At 35.7% G+C, this 18,417-nt stretch overlaps 1 protein-coding gene across 1 annotated transcript in view; it reads right to left on the bottom strand.

Moving 5' to 3' along the window:
• The window catches only part of CACNA2D1 (calcium voltage-gated channel auxiliary subunit alpha2delta 1), a 319,906-nt gene extending 302,463 nt beyond the window's left edge, over positions 1–17,443 (bottom strand). Inside the window, exons 1-2 of the mRNA XM_015572696.1 lie at positions 17,277–17,443; positions 4,887–4,968 (exon numbers count right to left, since the gene is read on the bottom strand). Coding sequence (XP_015428182.1) covers positions 4,887–4,968; positions 17,277–17,443 — 249 coding nt within the window. The remainder of the gene's footprint in view (positions 1–4,886; positions 4,969–17,276) is intronic.
• Positions 17,444–18,417: the final 974 nt, after the last annotated feature.

Raw genomic sequence — 18,417 nt, 5'->3', positions numbered from 1 at the left:
GGGCACAGGCCGGGCTGAGGGATCCCCCTCACCCCCGCTGAGTTCACAAATTTTTGTGCACTGGGCCTCTAGTATAAATATAAAACTACATGTAAAGGGAAGTAAGCATTAACTTTTTAATATCATCTATTATTGCTGTCACATTGCATTTTATATCCCTTTTATCCCTACAACGCTTCTGTGAGGGAGAGTATTACTATCTCACTTGACAAGCAGGTAAAGGAAATCTACTATCACCAGCTACTTAGCAGCGTTCCTGAGGAGAAAAAAAGATTCCCTTCCTTACTGTTGACTCTGCATCTTGCTAAATCCCTACTCAGAATCACCAGTGATTAATTATGTTCTGCTTTAGAGTATCTTATTTTGCCAATAAATAAATATATTAAACTCTTTACCACCTAGAAAATGAACATTCTATTTACATAAGATCATGTGACCACAATGTCAAAGAAAAAGCATTGGTCTGTGAACCCCTTTGGTTACTAATGAAATTCTTTACCCAAAATCCTTGTGTAAATACTAACTTAATTAAGAGAACTGAATGCTCAATATTTAGACACATTTCACATTTATGTCTTTGAGAGAATATTGGGAGGGCTCCATCAATAGGACATCCCGTGAGGGCTATAGGACTGTAAGAGGGTGCAGGCCAGACTGAGGGACCCCCACCCCTGAATTGCATGAATCTTGTGCACTGGGCCTCTAGTATAAGAATAAAGGACAATGAAGGCCAAATAGCCCTGATTTTTCCTAGATAAGTGATAAAAATGAGAATGGACTTCTTTGCAGATCTCCAAATAAGTAGATCTATTTTAATTTTCTTTATGCATTTTCATAAAATGTTTATTTTCATTTTTCAAATTATAATTTATAAAACTACTTTATTTAAAATTTACTGATGCCTTACATATCAGTTACCAGCTTTATTAGGAAAAGAATTGTATTCCTCTATGTGTGTCAATAGTAACGTCTACAATAGAGATCAAGGTGGGGGTTGTTTGTTTTTATTTTTTGCTTATGAGCTGTAGCTGGAGGTAAGAGTGGAACTTTGAAGAATCAAAACATTGACATAGGGTGGTAGGGAGTGAGGGGTCCTGGATTGCAAGAGGGATGTCTGACTGCTGGCTTAGGCCTGTTACCAACAATCAGACATCCCCCGAGGGGTCCTGGACTGTAAGAGGGTGCAGGCCGGACTGAGGGACCCCCACCCCTGAATGCACGAATTTTCATGCACCAGGCCTCTAGTATAATACAATACTCTTGACTAATACAACGGGGGAATGATCTTTCTTGCGTTCTGGTTACAGGTCAATAAATATTATATATGGATATGCCATCAATCTCAACAACTCCATGAGATGAAACATCTCGGCAGATCACAAAACTATCAATTGGAATAAGTGTATTTTCTTCAGGTGGAAGACTATAAAGACAAAATCAAGAAAAACTATTTTCTGTACTACTTTTAGCAATCCTTTCAATAGATATACACACAAAACCATGTCTGTGCATACCAACAATGATGAAAGATTTTACATTCTGCATGTAAATTTACATTTTACAATATCTTTCTATACTTTCTTTTTAAAAAATAAATTGAAATAGAAATGTTCATGAGTGGGTAACTGCTAGCCAAATTTTGGCTTCTTCTAATTTACACTGAGTGGCCAGATTATTATGACCCATCAGTACTTCATTGACACTTCCAAAAATACTGAATATTGAAAGCTTCCTAAGCAAATACTCTCAAGGTTTTATTATTATTATTATTTGCATAACTAATTCACTTCATTGTACTGATGGGGTAGTGATAATAATCGGGCCACTCAGTGTACAAGAAGCAATATAAAAAGGTAAAATATTAACTTATAGTCTAAAGCAAGCATGTCAAACTCAAAGGCTAACACGGGCCAAATAAACAAGGCATGTGGCCCATGGGCCGCGAGTTTGACAGCTTGGTCTAAGGCAGTGATGGCGAACCTTTTGAGCTTGGCGTGTCAGCATTTTGAAATAACCTAGCTTAACTCTGGTGCCATGTCACATATAGAAATTTTTTTATATTTGCAACTATAGTAAAACAAAGACTTATATTTTTGATATTTATTTTATATATTTAAATGCCATTTAACAAAGAAAAATCAACCAAAAAATGAGTTCACGTGTCACCTCTGACATGCGTGTCATAGGTTTGCCATCACTGCTCTAAAACATAACAATATATATTTTTTACAATTTTGGAGTCACTAGTACATTCAATTTAGTAGCTGTGTGGCCTAGAATCAAAATTTAACATTGCAAATGCTTCATGCATATTAGAGATGATGATGTTCACTTTACAAGGTTGTCCTGAGAATTAATAAGATACCATATGCAAACGGCTTAGTGCAGTTCTTGAACTAATGAAAACCAAATGAAGTCCTTCAGTTGTATTTGAAAGGTTCTAATATATTAAATTCATTAAGCAAAATTATAACATATTACTGTCTCTTTTCCCTAATTTTATTTCTTTTCTTCCCTCAATTATTTCATGTACTTTGTGTCTGAGCATATGCAATTAATGGACATGTTGTCTTCTAATAAATGATTAGATAGTGGAATAATTCATTAAGACATGGCACTACTTAAGCTTATTCATGCTGTATCTTTAACAGAAATTAGGCAAATAACTTTAACTTTCATTAAATTGTAAAGATGACTTATTTTAGCTAAGTTGCCTCATTACAATTACATATGAGTATTCAGGTAAAATGGTAGTTCTATCCTGCAAAACCAGTAAAAATAATTACATTAAATACTTTTGGAAGAATCATCATTTCCATAATATTGAATTTCAATCCAGGAACCTGTTAAATCCCTCCCTTTATTCAACTTTTGGTCCTCGCCCTGTATCCAATACACCCAATCTCAGCTCAAAGTCCACTATCCACTATAGCATCCTTCAGCCAGTCTCTGCTTTAAATTTCCACAGCCAAAACCCCGCACATGAACCTTCTCTCCAGGCAAAAGCACAGAGGCATAGGGATCATTTATCTATGCAAAATGACGCGCTTCATGTGACCTAATACTAAAATTATTTCCCAATAATCAATTCCATCTCTCTCCCCTCATTTGTTACATATAATAAAACAAATTATTTAATTGTATTTTTTCTGTCACTATAGTTATGTATGTGCCTCATAAACAGAAAAAGTGTGGGAATTTTCTTCCATCCTCTCCATTCTATTTTTTTATCCATATTCAGACAAAGCCATTTATTCATTTAACAATTTTACACTCTTCTCAGTCAGCTACACTTCGCGAAAGCATAGTGGAAATCAGGTGAGACTTTTTTGGTTGCATAATGATTCCCTGCAAAAGCAGCTTCAGTGAGAGAAGGTTCACATATTTACACAAAAAGTAAAAATGAGGTCAGCCAAGAAAGTGGTTTCCGAGGCTGCAGAAGCCCGGGAGGAGTGAAGGAGCGCTCCCAAGAGCAGTTATTTTTAATCTCAATCTGTCAATAAAAAGATTCATATAGCTTCTAACCAGAACCTGTTAATTTGCATCTTTTTTTTTCCTCATCCCACAAACTCCATCACTTTCATAGAGGCTCACGTATTAGCTTGCACACGCTCATGTTCTTATATATTTCACCACAATAAGTCATTGCAGATCTCCAGCACCAGCTACCAGGAGCTTTTAGGCATCTTCGGGCCCACATAGTAGATTAGCAGAGCGTCAGATCTCTGGGGAAAGGAACTGTTCTCTGTCAACCCTTGTAGCCTGCACAGGACCTGGGACATACGTGATGACTAAACTAAATTTGATCATCGTTATTCACAAGGAACATTTTTCATTTCCAAATATCTTCATCTCACAGATATTTAAGTTTGCTCAACATACTCTTAGATGGAAACCTATGATTGTTTTGTACACAGTTTCTGGAATAATTTTTTTTAAGTATCTGCTTAATTAACAAGGTTCCTTTATGAATTTCTATTAATATATATGGTAAACAACCATACATTCCATTTTCTCTAGAAAGAAGAATTCACACATAAATATCCACATCATAAGTATTCATGTATCATACAGATAAGTCTGCTTTAATACATTTCATCTCATTTTTGGAAAATAAAAGGCCTCATTGCATCACTAAAATCACAAGACGAAAATACTTTCAAATTGTTACATTACTGCCATTGAAATAGAAGTGAGACATTCAAGCAATAACATTTAATGTTTAATAAATACAAAACCTACAATATAAATGTTCTTACCCAAGAAAAATAACCTTTCTAAGATGATACATAAATATTGATATAATACTATTACCTTTAAAAATCATTTAATAGTGACTTTCATAATCATTGCATAAATCCTAAGAAAAACCATATTTTACAGTGACTCTTTTTCTTACACCAAAATCTTTACTCCCCATATCAATGACACACTCTAGTGTCCAGACATGGCTGTGAACACTTTTCAACTCTCTTTAAAAATAAAATCTACCATTAAAAAATGAAGAAGTGTTCCCACTGAGGACATTCAAAGGAATTCTTCACAGTACTTAAAGCCACCACTATGTGACAGATTATACACTATAGTCTGGAGAACAAAAAGGTAACATCCCAATTTAAACTTTAGGGGAGTCTAGGTAACACATGGATTCGTGTATGTGAGGGCTGTTTTTAAACTGTAAAGTGTGTGTGGTAAGAAAGCATTATCAACTGGTATGTATGATGTTTCTTTTTCACAATACCAAGCAATACCAAGGGTCTCTTCCAGAATTTCACCACCAGATCCACACACAAAAAACTTCTTTATGATATAGAAGAACAGCTTCCTAGAAGATAGGACTGCATTCAAATTAAAGAAGGGATTGAGTTTATTTGGGTTCTACTCACATCAACCAGCTGACTGACTCCACTTGCTGTTTTTGCCAGTGTGACAAGGTCTTCTTGCATCTTATCCACCCATGACTTGATCCTGCGGAAATCAGAGAAGAAAGTATTCTATCATGTCTCTGGCAAATGAAGGCCGCAGACACCCACTTTACAGTCATGATGCAGATAATTCATTAAATTGCCTTTAAATCTTTCCTCTCCCTCCCAGCTCTCATTATGTCCACCCTCCCATCCCATCTACAAATTATAAAGCCAATAAAACTTTACTGTAAAGCTTCTTAGAAGGCTGAAATACCCCCAGATAAAAGAAAGAAAAATGACATGATTGTCATGTCCAATATGTGGATAAATTTGCTTAATTTTTATGAAAATTCCATTTAAAATTAGTGAATAGAATATTCTAAACTAAGCCTTATTCTTTAGCTCACAAGTTTTCTGGATATAATAGTAAGGGTGTGCTAAGTGTAGAACATTTTTTAAAATGCAAGAAAATGAGAAATATTTTAAATGTCTCCTAATTTAATTACCCAGTGATAACCACTCCTAACATTTCATGTATTCCCATTTATTCTTTTTAAATTACCTCACATGGTTGAAAGCATGCTATGTAAACTTTATGTATCTTTTCTTTGCCTGAGGTCATATGATAAATAGTCCTATGCCATTATAAGTATCTTATATACCCCACTTCTTTAAATTTTATTAACAATACATGTTTTATAACGTGTTATTTTATAAAGGAAAGTGAACTTTGTATTTCATAAGTGCTGGGATCATGGGTATTTAACCATATTAATCTTCTTCGGATAGATAAGAGTTTCAACACTACTTACTATAAGGCAGCCATTTTTTTTCAAATAAACTTAAGTGTGACAGAATAAGAAATTAAACATGGAAAGAAGTATAACATGAAGAAGGGATTTAAATAAGGTGTAGGAGAACACATAAAATAATAATGAGCTGAGAAACTAAAGGGGAAGAAGCAAAACTTGAAAGTCAGTCATAAAAAGAATGAAATGCCTCAGAGCTGTGGTCGGCAAACTGTGGTTCGAGAGCCACATGCGGCTCTTTGGCCCCTTGAGTGTGGCTCTTCCTAAGCCTTAGAAGTACCCTAATTAAGTTAATAACAATGTACCTACCTATATTGTTTAAGTTTAAAAAATTTGGCTCTCAAAAGAAATTTCAATCGCTGTACTGTTGATATTTGGCTCCGTTGACTAATGAGTTTGCCGCCCACTGCCTTCGAGGAAAACACAGAGGCTTGATAAATGTGCAACACATCAGTTAGCAGATGAAATACAGAAATGCTAGGGATGCTTCCACACAAATGAAAACAAGAAGGAATATTTATTGAACCACGCTGTATGAAATTGATACAAAGAAGATAAATCAATGTCAAGAAACAAAAAAACAAATAAATGGGAGGAGAGTACAAAGTGGAGAGAAATTTATAGATTCATTAAAATGAATGATGCATAACCACATTATTCTATTAGACTTTGTGCTGCGTATGAGCTGGTGCATATATTTGAAACATATTATAAATACTAACTAATATTCTTATTACTACTATTAGATAAATATATTTGTTCCCATTTTAACATTTAAAACAATAGGTTGCAGTAGGAAACTGGTAGGAGCAAAGAATATTGACACCATTTTCTAATTCAGATCAGACAACCTCGTTTCTCCAAGCAGTTACTGAACAAGTCCTAAAACCCACAGAAAATGAATCATCTCTTCTCAAATATAATTCCCAACATTGACAAATAATAAAAACTGTTATACATCTTATACATCCCTTTAGCTGGGAAACCGAGAGACAAATAGTATATATGTAAAGACATCAACTTAAATCATGCCTGAATTCTGACTTATGCTAAATGGTCTAAAACTTTCATTCTAACTTGACACCTGAGTGTACTGTCACTGCCATTGTTCATTGAGGTGAACCTGTTTTGGCTGAAAAGCAATTCAGGACTCTTCCAGTCTTCTCTGCCCCACTGACAAGCTATCAAGAACACTTTATAGGAGCAAGGATCATTTTTTTCTAGATATGACATGTTGCCTGGTTTTCCTAAAAGACATAAGCACTCTGACTCCCAAACCTGAAGTTAGAAGAATATAATGACTAGGAAATATGCGAAGATTCCATTCATCATAAAAGTAAAATATTACCCAAGGGAAAATACACATATGTGCAAATTATCAGTCTTTCTATTTCTAGGTAAATTGTCAAGCACATATTTATAATCACTGAGCACTATTTCATTGAGTGTCTCCAGAATATACTATAAAATTTTGGATAAAGTTAGAGAGGATATATAGCCTTTTCATGTAATAAGAAACCAACCTAGCACTCCAGAAGGAGTTTTACATGACATGGGAGCCTTCCCAAGGAAATAAAAACACAAAGAGATGGTTAAACCTGAGAGTCCTCATGCTAGATTTGATAAAGAATGGGAAGATATGACAGGCCAAAGAGTATGAGCTGTGCATAGTAAACTGGGGGAAACTTAACAAAGGCTGTTCATGCCAGATCTTTTATCTATCCCCGATCTTTGGAGATAAGGACACTGCTTTCCCTCCAGGTATGGGTGGTTGCGAAAAATAGTTTACTAGTATCAACAAGCTGCATCCCTGGAATATCCCCAGCATGTCCCAGAATAAGGATCAAGCACGGAGCATGGCCGCTCCGCAGAGCGCTCCCTCTGAATGAATGACTCTTGATATTGCATCCCCTTCATTCAATTTGCAATGGGAAGGGAAGGTCAGAAAGTCTGACAAAAGTTAAAGTTTAAAAAAACTTAACCAACCTAGCTTTCAATCCTCTTATTTACTTCAGCCTGTCCCTGAAATTAATTCTCTGCCTTCATTATGAATAAATTCCACAACTGCTCTGATATCACCTTTGATAAATTGCCAAACTAAAAAAGATTCTCTTCTATCCACTAACCTCCAAAGCACTTTAATTGGTTATATGCTTATTTTCCTGTATACTTTCATGATTAGGTGGATATACATTTATACTTATTTCTCACTGAATCCTCAATATTTTTATTAAAGTTTTTCGCATATAGTAAGCAGATGAGTAGTTATTGAATAAACAGAAAATATATTGAAATAAAATTGCATTATTGATTTTTAAAGCACAATTATATTTATTTAAGTTGAGTAAGTGATTCATTTACTAATTCCCTCTTCTCCCCATAATCCACATCAGAAAAAAAAAGGAACTAAAGAACTGCTGGACCCATGCATCTGTTAACAGGCCCTATTTTTCAACAAGTAGCATATTTTCAAAATGCAACTTAATACTCTACAGGAATTAGTAAATCTCTAGAGTACCTAACTTATTATTCCAAATCTGTCAAGTGGATATTGAATGTCATAGGAAAAAATTATCTTGTAACCTGTCTCTGCCCCTACAATAACTCATTACAGAATCGACTAGCAGAGTGTTTCCAACTGTTTGAAGATGTCTGCAGACTCAATGTAGTTTGGAGAATTCACTGAGATCTTTAAATATTGAAGCAAATATTTTATTAAATAATTAAGATCATCTTTTATATCTGCTTCACTTTATGGTACAGAAACAGCACAAATTTAAAAGCAAATATATAAAATATTCAAGGTTTCACGAAAATTTAATTAAAAATATTTGGCAGGTAATTATTGTTCCTTTTCAGGTTGGATTTGCCTGCAAAATGGCTTTTAAAAGAGTAGTACCTAGTTCGGAAAACTTTTTTTAAAAAAGAATTATGGTAATCGATTTCATTTTGCATGCACTTGAGGAAGAGCAAATTCAGAACAGCACAAATTATACCCAATTTAATCTATTGAAAAGTCTAACAGTGGAGTACAAAGTGTCAAGTCTGCACAGTTATCTATTTAATTGTTTTAAATGCTACAAAGAGATTTTCTTTGTTGGAAGAATGGAGCCAAAGTAATAGCTAAGGATTGTTACCTAACTGTCCTTCCTTCCTATATTTGATGTGGTAAATTCTCTGAAATAGAGGCGAATGTGTCTGGATCTTCTGCTATTAGGAAGGAGAGAGTATTAAAAGCAGACATCTTCCTTCGACACCCTTCTTGAATTATCCAACTAGCAATTATCATAGATACCAGAGCCAAAAAATAAATAAATGGGAGACACAGAGAAGAGCAAAGGGAAAGGAAGAAGGCTGTTACAGTAAGGGACTTAGCGGAGGACCAGGAGAGTGAGAAGTCTTTGCAGCCCTTGTTCTAAGGCAATGCTCTGCCTATGCCACTGTTTTAAAAAATCATTTTATTTTTAATCCAAGTAAATACACATAGCTATACCCATGGATTTTGGAAAAAATAAATATCAAAAGCTCTAACCAACTGACCATTTCAATTGTGTTCATATATAAGCAGCTTGTTCATAATTTTGAAGTAATAAGTTCATATATTTCAAGTGTTCCATTTGCTATAAATATACCACCAATGCCAAACTGCTCCTATTTTTGTTATATAATAAACCACCCACAGTGTTCCCATATTTGAGTAAAATTATATAAGTAAGCCAAAGATTCAGATAACATAGACACACTATTTGATAACTCTGCAATTCTTATAACATGGATAACATTATTATGAAATACAATTGTGTGTGTATGTGTGTGTATGTGTGTGTGTGTGTGTGTGTGTAAAAGAGTACTTGATATTACATTCAATCTAGGATTGTTTGTGAGCTGGATGTCATGCCAGAAATGTTAGTTCTTAAAATTATTAACAATTTAAGCCATTTCCAATAAACTGTTTTTAGAAAGCTATTTTGACTTGTGAAATGCTTTAGTATTCCATTTTTGCCCAGAGTCAATCTTGTAAGCAATGTTAAAAGGGATCTGATTTTTGCTAATCACAGTGTAAAGGTAAAACGCTCAAGGAGTAGGAAAAAAGGCTTTATCACTAAAATCGGATTCATAAGTTGTTCATGTTCCTCTGCCTTTATTTTCTGTTGGCCTTTGTTGGGGTGTGTGTGTGTGTGTGTGTGTGTGTGTGTGTGTGTGTGTTTAATCCACTTTACAAATATACATACTCATCATTCTCAAAAAACAAAGCTTTTTACCCTAACTGGTTTGGCTCAGTGGATAGAGCGTCAGACTGCGGACTCAAGGGTCCCAGGTTTGATTCCGGTCAAGGGCATGTACCTTGGGCACATCCTCAGTAGAGTGTGCAGGAGGCAGTTAATCGATGTTTCTCTCTCATCGATGTTTCTAACTCTCTATCCCTCTCCCTTCCTCTCTGTAAAAAAAATCAATAAAAGATATATAAAAACAAATAAGAAAAAAAAACAAAGCTTCCTTTATGAGATCTAATTTTCCACCATCTTGGATTAAGTTTTGTTTTATCCAAGCATTTTTCATTGCTTCTTTATTTAGTTGGTATCTTTTGCCTCAGCGTAGGCTTCCAGCTTCCAAGACAACAAATGAGCAATACATGCAGGGTTGATCATCATGTAGTTCCACAGATTAGCCGGAGGGGGATGGTTCTCATACAGGGATTTGATCCCTCGAGGCTCTGAGAGCTTTGTTTGTTACCTTCCACATCAGAGGTAGTTACAACCTCCAGCACAGTCCCTCTGTGGCCCGGTGCCAAGGGACGGGTCCCACATGGCCACACAATCTGCTGCTGGTGTGTCTATGAACCGCATGAGCTGAATTCCTAATTGCTCATTACAAAACCTCCGTTCACTTTATTGAAGGTCTTCCCTTTCAATGTTTCTCTATATTTTTTCACTCATTGCAGATTGCTCACAAAATTTATTTTAGCCTAATTCATGTGTGTAAGTGTTATTTAATGTCATGATAAAAAATTCCTCATTTCCTTCTCTGAATTATTAACCGAGCTTGCATAATATTTTCAATACTGCAAAATACTATAATGCTTATTATGTTTAGATTCTGATTTAAATGGCCAGTCCACTTCCCCACATGGATCAGTATCTGCAGCCAAACCATTTTAACTGTTTCAGCAACATGTCAATTTTGTCACGTTATCATGTTTCCTACTAGCCTGACGTTGCCTCTCTAAGTCTCTGCAGTTCCTGAAAATCACCCTTTAAGTCTATGCCTCAGGTCCTTTTTCTTCTGGACAATCTAAGACCCCGAATCCTTAAAAACGCTTCCTTTCCCTAAATTCTTAAGATATATATTGCCTGTCTTACAAAATGTCACACATATGGATATACTGTCTGACGCTAGAATTATTTTTCTCCAACAATACTTAATTTCCTCTAAGTGTATGGACCACAGCTTACAGTCCTGTATTCTGAGAGGACCTAGCATAGTTTGGAACACAAAGTGGATGCTCAATAGATAACAGATAACAACTTAATTAAGTGCCTTGTGCCAGGAGATGTTCTAAACATGTTATATGAACAAACTGATTCTCCCAAAAATCTACTGAGGCAGATAGTATTACGAGTCCCACTTCACAGATGAGGAAACTGAATTACAGCGGTTACATGACTCGCCTAAGGTCACGGAGTTAGTAAGTGGGAGAGTTAACCATTTGCCTTTAGCAGCCAATAGAGCACATATATTAATAAATGCTAATCGATGCGGCGATCTGAAAAACGGCCTGGTGCTTTCCATCATTCAGCCACCAACAGCCATCCTCAACTCTCCTCTCATCACAAATTTCAAATGTCTTGTGGTGTGGGTTTTTTATTTTTATTTTATAGCATAGCATATCGCTGGGCTCTAAGTCTGTTATTGATGTAAAGGGAACAAATGACAATTACAAAGGTCTTACATGTTTACATGGCAAGAGAAAAAAGTAAGTTATAATTAGAAAATATAAATGTAAGTAATTGAAAACCCAGACATTTCCTTCCCATATTTGGAAAAATGCACATATTTCTTTGATGCTGTAATCTTTCTTCAAATTGAATTTTTCCCATCAATATTAGCAAGCAAATAAGAACTGTTTATTTTGTGACAAAACCATAAATTGTATGCCTTTCGTTAGCATAACGAGACATCCTGTCTTAGGTGCACGGCAAATGACCCTCATCTTATTCACAGCATGCACACACTTGACATAAAGTAGCAGGTTAGATGTACAGTCAGCCCTGATGTGTTTTAAATATGTAATAGTCTAAAAGCAACATTAAATCTTTCAAATATCAACAGAAAAGATGCCTGTTTCAGCTGGCCTTCATTGTGTTCCTGATGCAGGGTCGGATACACAAACAAATGCACCAAGGTAACAGCCTGGCCCCACTTCTGGGATGCTCCCTGTATAGACAGCCCACAGTGTCATTTGTCTGACAGCTGTTTCAGAACAGAGTTTACTGAACAATCAAAAAGCCGTTGATGCAAATGCATTAACCTGCAAGTTAGAAAAACAATATCTCTCTTCCTGAAGACCTTTTATAAGGAGAGTCTGTCTCCAATACGTTTATTCCTTGAGTATTAAGCACAGAATTCTCGAAAAGATGAAATGAAACCTTTTAAAGTGAGATAGTAAATATCTTACAGCTCAGAAAATATATTACCTTTTAATTGCTTTCAGCCTCTTTGTCCCCTCAGACTCGTGGTTCTCCTTGACCCTGTGCCTGAGCTGCACATTCACTGCCCTTGTGCCTCCCCTCACCCCCGCCCCATGGTCTGAGTGCATCAAGCAGCCCAGGCAAAGATTGCTTCTCAGACAGGAATTACAGCAGCGCCCTTTCCTGTCCTGCTCAACAGGAACACAAGGCTAAACTTTAAAAAAAAATCATTAACGTGGTGAAATTAACAATGAGAATTGTGTTTAAAAATAAATTGATGCTTAGCAAATGGTGACAAAATTACAATTTTAGCACTATCCAATAATTACTTGTGAAGAATGTGAAGCTTTGGTGAAAGGTTTATATAAATGTCAACGGAATACAGGAAAAGAACTCAGCTTTAATTTCTTGATAACAATGTCAAACATTTGTATTTGAATCAAGATTTCACATGATTGGCTGCTGTTTCAATAACAATTTTATAAAATTGTGACCTTTTATGAATTCTAAGTGAAAGGTCGGTGAAAATCTAGGCAATTAAATGGAAAAATATATCAAAGGGAAAAAAGCACTTTATGTAGATAATTCCAACTGAAGCATCTGTGTCATACTCTCAGTAAATTTAAAGAATGCTGTAGCCCAGCTAGCGTCAACCTATGAACCAGGAGGTCACGGTATGATTCTTGGTCAGGACAAGTGCCCAGGTTGTGGGCTCGATCCCCAGTATGGGGCATGCAGGAGGCAGCCGATCATGATTCTCTCTCATCACTGATGTTTCTCTCTCCCTCTCCCTTCCTCTCTGAAATCAATAAAAATATATTTTTAAAAACTGCTGTAAAGCATGATCATGTATGTACAGTAACTAAGAAGGCTTTTTTTAAAAATAAAGTAATAATTAAATAACTAACATCAGATGATTGATTTGCTATTACAAACAAAAAAGAAATTTAAAAAATCAAAGTCTTAGGCATATTTTCCTTATTAGGAAGCAAATAACAAGCTGGTTACTAGAATTTAAATTATTTATATAAAATATGAAATAAACACTTTAAAATACAGTGGTCAATCTCCTGGTAGAAAGGCTCATTTGTGTTGATGTTCACATCTTCCACATTTGAAATAATTCTCCCGCAATTGGAAGGAAACTGATCTCATTCAGTCATTTCAGAAATAGGTAAGATGCATTTCATGAGCCCTAGTGAAAAGGGGCGGTACTTTGGCTGGAGGGCCCTGCTATAACGCCCATGTAACCCATCATCTTTATGAAACAGCCAGTGAAGGAAAGCCTTTAAATTTGTTTTTTCATTAACAGTCATTCTGTCACTGTTGCTAAGTGCTCCATTTAGAGCACATCCCAATGTGGATATCAACAGGTGGTTTTAAAACAGACCACCCTGTGTTGTAAAGAGAAATTCTGAAGATTTCTGAAGCCAGATCTGTGAATCATATGTGACTCAGCAGCCTCCCACAGGCCTGACAGCCCATATATTCTATCTCAAAATGTTCCTTCTGTAAAAGAGAGGCTGAATGAACTCCCTTATTGCTATGCAGAAAATACAAAAGGCAATCCAGAGAAAACGCGCTACCTGTTTTAGGTCACCTGTAATAATAGAAGATAAAAAAAACCATTGCGCATCTCTTGCTGTCTGCAGAACTATCATTTCAACTATCCCTGATCTATTTCCCCCAAAGCACCGAATCAGCTTCTCATATCTCTTGATAACATCAGGGAAATGGTAGCCTTAGAGGCATTCACATCACCTTTCAACATGTAGTATATGAATCTGAGGTTACTTCTCCGATGAACACAGGTATTAATAAACATTATTTTTAGTTCTAGAAACTGCAGAAGAAAACAACTTGGTTTTCCAGTCCAGGCTGCTATTTAGTGGAGGCTTCCTTACTCATTACCCATGAAGCATTATCATGCCAATTCTTCCCAATACTTTCTGTGACAGACACTCATTACCTTAAGAATAGCTTTCACATTTGGAAGGTGAAACTGTTAGAAAGTTCTTCTGAGTGCTAAAGAAATTAAGGATATTTTACCTTATAAATTATTAGACAACCATCTAAAATCAGATATTTTATAAAACATTTACATATTATTTGATTTTTATGATTATTATCCCTTTGGAATTTATAAGTAAAGTTATAAATATTTCAGTGTACACACAACCAAGGTACATGCCCTTGACCGGAATCGAACCTGGGACCCTTCAGTCCGCAGGCCGATGCTCTATCCACTGAGCCAAACTGGTTATGGCAAAAAATAGTATATATTTTACAGTGGAAGCAGCTGACTTAGATGTAGCCATCTGACTACCATATTTTTGTTTGTCTTTATCCTTAGATTTAACCAGAATGAAAAGAGTGAATAAAAATATAGGTGTGCAAAGGGCACAATGAGAATGTCTGTCTTCTCCCTGCAATTAAAAGAAAAGCAATAATCAGCCAATAAGGGCAATTTAGGTGATAATGATTACTACATATACCATGTACGTTTAATAGAAACATTTTCTGACCAAGGGGAGACCTGACAACCATATACCTCCAAAGTTCTGCAACCTGGGTCTGGGTTTAGGTTCAGGAGTGGCCTGGGTCTGCCCTTCCGCCAGGTTCTTTGAACTGTGGATCTAAGGAGGATCCAATAGTCACTGTCTAAAAGCAAAGTTGGAACTAAGAATCAAGGAAGTAGCCTACAAGAATAATGATTCAAGGAGGTTAGGCAGTGTATATACTTTTCACCTGAAGAAAACACCCCTCAGGATTGTGGTAAAAGGGTTCTAATTTCCACCTGAGCTGGTCTTGTTTCCTATGTTTTCTCTTCTTATTTGACAGAGGGGATGTTTGTGGAATGAATGGGCAGACAATAGAATTAATGGAAGAGACCCCATTGTGCCCATCACAATATCTCTAATCTTCATTAGAAAAATCCAGAGGAATACAGAGCTAGGCAACCCAGGGGAAATAACATGTTCCTGATTAACCAACTCTCCCCTGAATTTATGACACAGCCAGCTGGTTGTAGATAAGATTAAATGAAAGAAAATGAAAATGAAGGAATTGAAAGAAATTCAATGGACCCAATGGAAAAGAAAGAAATCAAGAGAAAGTTGGGAGGAGTAGGGAGAATAAAAAAAAGATAAAAGACTAAAAGTAAATGCACATTTTTTAAAATGAAGGTGGAGGTTCTCTTAAAACAGATGAAAATTTACTTTTGAACACTTTTTAAAAAAAGTCGCTCATCACCAAGAACTTTAAAAAATGCACTATGTACTATTGTTCAAATAATCATCGCAACTTTTAAGGTATGCTGTTAATAGTCCTATAACTCTAAAATGTTATAACCTCTAACCCAATTATAATAGAACATATGGTTGCTTTCATCTATTTTACATACAATTGTGAAGGCAAGTCTCTTACAAGACTATTTTATTAATAAGAATTTTTGTTTATATTCAACTTACTGTTAGGAAAAGTAATGTTCATTGATTTTTATAATCAAGTATATATATATTTTCAGTATGGACAATGGATTTGAATAGCATTGATTTTTGCTGTGCAGACAGATCAATTACAGATCAATAAATGAACAATGATTTGTTTATACCAGTCATATGGTTGGCTCCCTGCAAAGCAATGGAGTTCATATTTGTGCGTCTCTATATTTTAGATACTCTTATATTTGAACATTGCCATGAAAGACACCAATTTAATTATTTCATTGCACTAAAAATTGAAGTGCTATAGCATATGCTACCTCTAAACCTGAGGCAGCCATCTTTCACATTCTCTTGATCAGTTAGTTCTAGGTGGATAATAAGGAGAGGCTTAAGAAGGGCTGAAGTGATGTTGCTTAACTTGCATGACCCTACAAGTTATTTTCTATTACACATAGAGGATGACATAAGAATTGGATGGTGACGCTACTATAGGAGCTTCTTTATTTCTTGATATTTTAGCCAATGAATCGGAAAAAACTTTAGCACGCAGAACCTCAAAAGGGGAAATGAACCTAAAAGGCAAACACCACAGGAGGCCACCACCTCCTAGACCGCTCATTGCTACAGCACCAATACGTGAGCATATGCATTCACTAATATTTTGGGTAAGAGACAAAGATTTAGATCTTGAACTTGCCACTCTATACAGAATTTGACACCATCATCAATCAAATAGCATGCTTTTGCCTGCTGTTTCTTCTGCCTACCACGTTTTCCCTCCAGGTCTTTTCATCTCTTCTCATTCTTTTAATTCCACATCAAATGTCATCACCTCATAGACTAACCCCTGACCCCAGTAGCTAAACTGATCACTTGATCCTGTTGTCCCCTGTCCTTCACATTAGGCTGTAATGTTTCTTTGAGACACTCACAACCTTGCAATTATTAGATGTGTCTTTTACTTGTTTTCAGTCTCTTTACTCTATTAGAATGCAAACAACACAAGCGAAGCCTTTCTCATCTGAAATCAAAAGCACTTAGCTTAACACTGAGATAAAATAGTTGTGCAATAAAATATTAATTGAATAAATAAATGACTCTGTGGGGGGAAAGCAAAGAGAATAGTCAAATTGAGATATCTGCATTTTTGCACGAGGCCTGATAAAGAAGGCTTCAATTGAAAAAAGCATGGTCTTACATCCAATAACTTCTCTTTTTTTCTTAAGTAATAGGATGGAGAAGAATGGGTAAAAATAATCTTGACTGACACAGACACCATAAAGTTTCTTAAAGTCATGTGCAAAAAACCCTAACATTCCAAAAGTCTGCATTTTCATACTAAATGCCTATAAAGCTATTTCAGGTCATTTCGGAATGAGAGAAATAACAGGATCATTACATCACTACAGCAAAAATTAGAAATACCAACAGGGATGAAGCCATTGCACCAACGACTGCAATGTAATCAAAGAGTAACAATTCCGGGCACTGTCTGCCTCCACCAGGTTGATCCGACACTTTATGTCACTGCCAATTTGCTCCGCTACCTGGACTTTGCCAGTGTCTGCTTTGACTACGGGAATGACCCTCATCACGTGCAGAAACTTCAACCCAAGGTGTTTCCCTATAAGGCTGACGTATTGGCATAACAGCGTAAATGTTTGGCTTCTTCAGAGAAAAGCAGCTACACAAATTGTGTGGAAACACACAGAAATTACTGTTTAACACTGTATGGCTTTGCCATTTGCTAAATTATTTTTAAAAGCTCATTAAGTTCTATGAAGCAGGAAAATAATGATACCATAGCTGATTTCTTATTCAAAGTCAAAAGCAGAATCTGAAATTACAGTGGAAATAGAATGTCCCTATTTCTGCATTTTTATACTTTAAACAAATCAGTGTACCATTTTATTGTACTTTAAATGGTTAGAGACTATTAAGTCCAAGGAATGTGTTATTATACATATTTTACATATGCTTTGATCTAGCCTCAATTTCCTAAGTAGTTGCTAAGGGACTGGTATTCTCTCTATTATTGAACAATAATAACAAAATTAAAGGCCTAAGAATTTGTTATTCACAAAAGCTAGAGCCTATCAACTTGCTCCCTAGTAAGTTTCCACATACATCACAGTAAGTTACAATGTAATGTTTTAAAAGAAGTTTCCATAAACTGATACCTCCTATATTTCCAATCTTTCCTACCTTCTATCAACATTTTCTCTTCCTTTTCTGTACATAACAATGATCCTTTTGTCATACCATTCTCACTTCAGAATAATATCTTACAATACTTCTGTATAAATATTCATAAATTTGAAATAATTTATGGATAGGATGTTACTAACATCACATACTCATCTTTTTCCTAATGTACAAATTATTTCTTCACTTTTAATCCTCACCTGAGGATATTTTTTCCATTGATTTCTAGAGACAGTGGAAGGGAGGGAGGAGGGGGAGGGAGAGAAAGGGAGAGGGAGGGAGAGAGACACATCAATTGGTTGCCTCCATCACAGACCCCTACTGGCGCTGTAGGATCTGCAACCAAGGGATGTGCCCTTGA

Source organism: Myotis davidii, unplaced genomic scaffold (genome assembly GCF_000327345.1).
Source record: "Myotis davidii unplaced genomic scaffold, ASM32734v1 scaffold49, whole genome shotgun sequence".
In the NCBI taxonomy this organism is placed as follows: domain Eukaryota; kingdom Metazoa; phylum Chordata; class Mammalia; order Chiroptera; family Vespertilionidae; genus Myotis; species Myotis davidii.
The sequence above is the reverse complement of the archived record's forward strand: the minus strand, read 5'-3'. Positions and strand labels throughout refer to the sequence as shown.